This window comes from Morus notabilis, unplaced genomic scaffold, assembly GCF_000414095.1.
Source record: "Morus notabilis unplaced genomic scaffold, ASM41409v2 Scaffold87, whole genome shotgun sequence".
In the NCBI taxonomy this organism is placed as follows: Eukaryota; Viridiplantae; Streptophyta; class Magnoliopsida; order Rosales; family Moraceae; genus Morus; species Morus notabilis.
Genome location: NW_010366183.1, coordinates 802652 through 810391, shown reverse-complemented (window position 1 = coordinate 810391; position 7740 = coordinate 802652). Strand labels below are relative to the sequence as shown.

The 7740-nt window shown below is 30.2% G+C and overlaps 1 protein-coding gene across 1 annotated transcript; it reads right to left on the bottom strand.

Moving 5' to 3' along the window:
- Window positions 1-378: 378 nt before the first annotated feature.
- Window positions 379-1224, bottom strand: LOC21406001 (probable calcium-binding protein CML13). Its single transcript, XM_024173315.1, has one exon. The coding sequence runs from the start codon at window positions 1074-1076 to the stop codon at window positions 633-635; it is 444 nt and encodes a 147-aa protein (XP_024029083.1). The 5' UTR covers window positions 1077-1224; the 3' UTR covers window positions 379-632.
- Window positions 1225-7740: the final 6516 nt, after the last annotated feature.

The window sequence follows — 7740 nt, the reverse complement described above, 5'->3', positions numbered from 1 at the left end:
AACCATCAAATAAGCAAAACCAACTGGACTAAAATCCCTAACCAACTAGCCTCTTCGATTTCTAATCCATCAAAAAAATACCAACATTCGAAAACATGTTCAAATAATGTTGGCAAAATATGTGTAAAATTGTTGATAGTTCTTTTCTGTAATTGCATTTGCCACAAAGAAATGCTAAAAAAAAGTAATATTAAGAGTAAAGGGGGTAAATTTCTTCCACGTTTTCAGCCTCAAACGTAATCAAATTCACAAAAACAGCATTTCTCAACCCAAAGCAAACATTTTTAATCTCATTATCCGCATACAAATCCAACCCCAAAAGCGTTCCATATTAATTTAATTAGGATAAACATTAAACAATCAGTAAATCAAGAACTCTTTAACACCACAAATTGATTAAACGATCCATACATAAGCAATATTTTAAGCTATAAAATATGAACAAAAGAAAAAACCCCAAAATTAGCATTACTCGAGGAATTCAATTAACCACAACAGAATATCCAAAGACACGCCCTAATTTCAAGCACTAAAAGGCAGAAGAAACAAGAGGAGAAATATATTAAAAAAAAAAAGGAAGAGATTCGGAAAGCATTACATCAAATCCACAACGAATCTACCATTTTGGATCCTCACTTGGCGACCATTCTGGCGATGAAATCCTCGTAGCGGATCTTTCCGTCGGAGCCGACGTCGACCTCGCGGATCCACTCATCGAACTCGGCCGGCTCGAGCTTCTCGCCGATGCTTGTGAGGATGTGGCGGAGTTCGGCGACGGAGACGAATCCCGTGGCGTCCTTGTCGAGGACCTTGAAGGCGTCGCGGAGCTGGCGATCAAACGGCTCCGGCTTCATGTGCTTGGCCATCAGGTCCAGGAACCGCGGGAAATCGAACGGCGCCGATAGATTCTCCTCGACGATGATAGATTTGAGCTGCGCCTGGGTAGGGTTCCCGCCGAGGGATCTCATAAGGATCCCGAGCTCCGACGGCGCGATCCGGCCGTCGCCGTCGGTGTCGAAGAGCGTGAAGGCCTCCTTCATGGAAGAAACCTGATCGGCGCTCAGATCCTTGCCCATCGTCGTTCTCTTTCTTCTTCTTCGCCGGCGTTCTCGGGTGAGTGGTCGGGTTTCTCGCTCTAGAAAACGCTCTCTCTCTCTCTCTAGAAATCTGGTTCTGAAATGGAAATGGTGGAGCTCTGCGACTGTGTCAGGTAATAGGAGTTTTCTTTTCTTTTGCTCGATATTTGAATGCGTTACGACAATACGACAGCCATATTCGGAAGCCGCCTTTCATGGCGTCGTTTTAGTGAGGATTGCCCCTATTGTAATTTCCTTTTTTGAAATGCTGGTATTATAATTTCTAGTTCACGGAGGACCTAAGAAAAATGTAGTTCAATATTCATTATATTTTTTTTTCTGAGATTTATATCATTTGAAAATATCACTTAAGTTAAGAATAACAATCTTAAATTGGTAAAAGAATAAACGTTGATAACTCTAATAACTTTATTTTATTTTATTATGAGATCATAAGATGCAGAGTATATTATCATATATTTATCAATTCATTATTTTGGAAAGCAGTAAATATTTATTGAAGCTTCCTTCAAAAAGAAAGTGTTGATTTTCCATTGAAGCATTTTTTTGAAATCTGGTAAATCTTTTTTCTTTTTCCTTTCAAGGACCAACAACTATTTGTAACGATTCTATTCACACTTTTGTTTTTCTCAGATTTGTTATTAATCTTTATTTAATTTTTTGGTGGAATCATATCAAATCCTCTATGCAAAAACACGTGTGTCCCATGACATGTGTCCAACAATTCTGCCCGTATTATGTGTTGGGAACTTGGGTTGCAAACTCTGCGAATCAGTGAAATTACAGGATCACATGGTGGGCCCTTAAATTATTAGACTTATCTTGACTCTTAAACTCCGTGAGTTTAAAATTTAAATTTTATTATAATAAAATTTTTTTAAAAATAATCACATTTAATTTTTTTATTACAGTAAAAAATTTTCACATAAAAATACATATCAATTTAAATTAAAATTTTGAATCAACGAATTAAACGAACCCTTAATTTTTATCTTTTATTCTTATTTAATTTTTTTAAATAATAAAATTATTTAATTAAATATATATTAATAAAAATAAGAGTTAAAAATATAAATTTATGTACTCTAAAAAGATATTTATCTTTTTTTTCTATATATACACACATTAACAAGAACTTTATTGGCACTCTTTTTTTTGTTCTTTTTTGGTCAATTTAACTAACAAAAATAGTAGAAAATATGCCAATATAAAAAATTTAAGAAAGTATGTAGGTCAACTTTTAGTTATAGAAATTAATAGGCCATAACTTATTAAGTTATGGTTCATAACCAGATAAGTTATGGACAAACTTGTCAAGTTATGGTTCATAGCGAGACATGTTATGGACAAAAATCGTGAATTATGGACAATAACTTGTCAAGTTATGGTTCATAACCATACAAGTTATGGACAAAAACAGTAATTTGGCCTATTTATTAACTTATGTAAACTACTAACCTATTAATTTTAATTCATCTCAAGTCTTGACTTATTTCCCTCTTTCTCCCTTAACTAATTATATTGAGAGCGTTAGTTTGTTAATACCTAAGTCCAATTTTTCTATATTGTTTTTTCTCTTTTTTTTTCCCCTCTGTCTCTTTTTTCCCTGTCAATAAGAGCCCCAATCGTCCTTTTCAACCCATATATGATTTATCAATATATGGGCTTGTTGTAGTGCATTTTGTCCATAGAATCTTAGATTGTGTTTGGTAGATATATCTAAAATTATAATTTTAAATTCTGGTTTATTTACAGTGATTCTGAATCAGTGTTATGATTCAGAATCTGATGTGATATTTTAAACCAGAATCACTCATGATTTTAAAACCATCATTCTCTTGATTCAAGGTTATTCAAACTCCTGATTCGAATCATGATTTCAGAATCATGATTTGAACCCAAAATTATAAATCATAATTATAGTTCTAGAATCATGATTAAAATTACCCTGATTTGAATCCTCATACCAAACGAATTCTTACTTAAGTTGTTCTTTATAGCGACTAACCTGTCATTAATGATAAGTTTGATGGGTGAATCAAAGAAATGCAATTTTAGAAAATTTGACTTATTTTGACTTTTAGACCCCGTTCATTTTACCGATTCGAGTTTAAAATTTGAGTTTTGTTACAATAAAAAAGCTCTAAAAAACAGTCACATTTATTTTTTTTATTTTTATTTTTTTGCTACAGTAAAAAGCTCTCACATAAAGTCACATCTCAATTCGAATTAAAAACTCGAATCAACGAACTAAACGGCCCTTAATTTTTATCTTTTATTCTTATTTAATTTTTTTAACTAATAAAATTATTTAATTAAAAAGATATTAATAAAAATAAGGGTTAAAAATATAAATTTATGTACTCTAAAAAGATATTTATCTTTTTTTCTATATATATACACATTAACAAGAACTTTATTGGCACTCTTTTTTTTTGTTCTTTTTTTGGTCAATTTAACTAATTATATTGAGAGCGTTAGTTTGTTAATACCTAAGTCCATTTTTTCTATATTGTTTTTTCTCTTTTTTTTTCCCTCTCTCTCTCTCTTTTCCCTATCAATAAGAAGCCCAATCGTCCTTTTCAACCCATATATGATTTATCAATATATGGGTTTGTTGTAGTGCATTCTGTCCACAGAATCTTAGATTGTCTTTGGTAGATAGATCTAAAATTATAATTTTTAAGTGTTTATTTATAGTGATTTTGAATTATGATTCTAAATCAGTATTATGATTCTGAATCATGATTCAGAATCTGATGTAATGTTTTAAACCAGAATCACTCATAATTTTAAAACCATCATCCTCTTGATTCAAGGTTATTTAAACTCCTGATTATGAATCATGGTTTCAGAATAATTATTTAAACTCAAAATTATAAATCATAATTATAGTTTTAGAATCATGATTAAAATTATTCTGATTTAAATCCTCATACCAAACGAATTCTTACTTGAGATGTTCTTTATAGCGACTAACCTGTCTAAGTTTGATGGGTGAATCAAAGAAATGCAATTTTAGAAAATTGGTATTTGAATATATCCCTTATTAAAAAAAATAGGAGTATAATTTATGCATAAAAGTGATACTGGTACGTATTTAGTCTTCAAATTATTAGTATTGGGCCTATTTTACAGACAAGAACCAAGCGCTCTTGTGCATTGCATGCCTTTGACTGATTAATGGATGAGAAAAACAAGTATTTGTTGAAAGGTTATGTCATGTCATGCCAATATATATATAGAATACCAAATGTATTTCTAATTTTATCATACTAAGATACTAGCAATAACCCTCGGTAATCGGTATCTTACCGTGATACTAGAGGTATCCATCGGTAACGCTAAAATTTTTACGATTGGCGATTGACGGTATCCTTTTATGATACTTAAAGGTATCTTGCCATGATACTAAGAATTTTAACAACTAGCGATTGAAGATATCCGAACCATGACACTTTAAGAGGTATCACGATGAAATGTGAAAGAATATAATGAGAAAATTAATCAATCTGCCCCCTAGAAATTTATAATGTTTCAAAAACACCATAAACTTTTACGGGGCATTCCCAATTGAATAGAGAAAATTCTTGAACTTATTATTAGAGTGTATGAATTTAAATTTTTACCTCTTATTTTTAATTAATATAATTATTTGACTAAAAATGATATTAAGTAAAAATTCAGACGTATACACCCAAGAATTTGTAGAGTAATGGGCCAACTTAAGATTTCATAATAGGAAAAAATAGACAAATACTTTTTAGGGTGCATGAGTCTAGATTTTTACCTCTTACTCTTGATTAATATCATTTTAGTTAAATAACTATATTAATCAAAAAAAATTTAATTAATATTAAAAAATAAAAATTCAGACCCACACACTCTAAAAATAACTTCAAACAATTTGCTATTTGACAGTTAGACAGTAGAGTAATGGGCCGACTTAAGATTTGAGGGCCATGAGAATGCATAATCCCATTAAGACCCATAAAAAAGATGGCCATGTTGTAAAAAGTTGGCAAATCTGTTGCAAAAATAGCTTCCCAATAATGGCTAAAATGGGGCTTCACTTCAGTCATTTTGGTTTACAAGTAAAAGATCTTCACTTTCATGCATGCTACTTCAGTTTTTTACCTTCTTAATTCTCTGTTCTCGTATTTAGAGCATGATATGCTTAGCTTTTTTGAGCCCATAGTTGATTGTGATTTGAGCAGCAGTTTTACTGTCCATCTTTGTGAATAGGGAAATTATATTTGCACCTACTAAATTATCATATTTAATTCTACAATTTCAACTTTTAGTAAAATTACAATAAAACCATAATAAGAATACACCCATATTTTTTTTTTTTTGTGTAGGAGAAAACACCCACATTGCATATATGTTTCTCACAAAACTACATCAATTTTTTTTTTTTTAAAAAAAAAAATCATAACCCCACGTTCAGGAATCACCCCATGTTCAAAACTCATTTGTTTGTTTGTTTGGTTTTTTGTTTTGTTTTTTGTTTTTTTGTTTTCAAAGCTCATTCGTTGTCCCACGCTTGTATAACGTAAGTTGGCAAATGGAGTTTTTTTTTTTTTTTTTTTTTTTAATGAGAAAAGCTTTTATTATTATTAAGATTGATTAATTATTTTTTATTCCTTTTCAAAAAAAAAAATATTGTTTTATAAAACAAGATAAAATTAAAATGAAAATCTCAGGTGGGGTGGGGGTGGGGGGTGTATATGAGGGTTAAATTATAAATCATATAAGAAGTATCTACAAAAGGATAGATTTTTCTAAATATATATTAAGAAACATTAATTAATTGTGGTGTATTTATAAATTCTATGGGTGCAAATATAACCCCTCTTGTGAATAATATTAGACGAGCTTTTACTTAGAAAGTGTAGATTTATTGGTTAATTTCAAGCTTTGGCCAAAAAAAAAAACAAAACAAAAACAAAAAAAAGATGGCACGGCATATTTAGCAGTTTTTTAAATGAGCCTGCTTTACTTTTAAAATTGTATACTTGTAACCAAATTAGAGTATATAGAACTTTTGCTGATTTTTACTACAATATTCCTCTTTTTTTTTTTTTAATTATTTCCTGCTCATTTTCAGCACAAAATAACCACATATATGAAAGTTCTTTTGGCCAATACTTGTTCCTGGGAAATATTTCTGGCCACATTACTAATCCGATTATGATCTATAACCTAAGGATCCGAGAAAACGGTCAAAAACCATTGCTTTATAATGATCGCAAGACTGTTATAAAGATTAAAAAGTATAAAGTAAAAGTAATATTGTTCCAAATTTCTTCTGTAGGGTTTTTTCCGTTTTGTTTTCAATTTGTGGAGACTTTAAATATGGCCCATATCAATTCTATTAATTAAGATTAGAAGAACTCAAATCACTACTCTTATACATACATACATACACATATATATATATATATATATTGCTGCCGTTTTTATTGTTTAATAGTCACTAATTGCTTACATCTTCTACACATTTACTTTATGAAAAAAGCAAAGTAACATGTGCTTTTTAACTCTTTTTCTTTAAAATCTAAGGAACATTATAGACAGCATATGATATCCATCATTTAGGCGTCCACAAAGGGAGAGAATTAAAGAGATTTGAGCATCTCAGCATGAGGACAAAATAATTATAATACATGCCCTGCAAGCTTTAAAGTGATTATGACCAAAATATAAGAAAAAAAAATAAAGGTAAACGATGAATTTAAGCAGAAACACAATCCGATAAATGTTAGCTACCCGTCATTCTCACACAAAGAATTCTAGAAAGAAAGAGAAACAAAAGAAAAAAGTCTTCTTTCTCTTCATGTGTATTGTATATATGTAACCTTTTTTTTTTTTTTTTTTTTTTTTGTCCTTAAAGCTCGTTCGTTTCGCTGATTCGAGTTTAGAATTCGAATTAAAATGTGACTTTATGTGAGAGCTTTTTACTGTACTAAAAAAGTTAGATGTGACTGTTTTTAAAAATTTTTTATTGTAACAAAACTCAAATTCTAAACTCGAATCAGCGAAGTGAACGGGATCATGCATTCAAAATAAAGTAATATTTTTTGCAAAAGGAGCCAATTGAATACAAAAAAAGAAAAAAGAAAAAAAAAAGTTTTCTTAAATTCATTCATTGGACTTCTCTTCGTACAGAATTTGATAGTGCTAAAGTACCTTCTTTTTCCTTTTTTCTTCTTCTTTTTTTGGTTCTATATTTAATCAAGTCGTAAATGGCGGGGAGGAGGTCTTGAACATAACAAACACAATCCTATTTCAATCAAATGACATCACTTTCTTTGTCACAATTGCGTCGTCTTCTTCTCTTTGATTTTATTTTTATTTTCCATTTTTCAACAATTCTACGTGCCCAAACAAGTTTTTTTTATTTATTTATTAATCATAACTTTCAATATAATTTACGAGTTGCAGCATTTTCGTGTCGTATATTCCCATGTTCTTAACATGCATATTCATAAATAAAAACAATAAAATTTACTCTATCAGTAGTTTAAAAAATAGATTTTTTTTTTTTTTCATTTATCCTTTGTCATTAGCCTCCACTTATATGCCCCACTTTGGTAGTGATAAAAGTGGTATTGTTGCTTTGAAAATGAAGGTACACTAA

Bases quoted from the DNA above. Each gene is read 5' to 3' on its own strand.
- LOC21406001 (XM_024173315.1), bottom strand. From the start codon at position 1,076: ATGGGCAAGGATCTGAGCGCCGATCAGGTTTCTTCCATGAAGGAGGCC.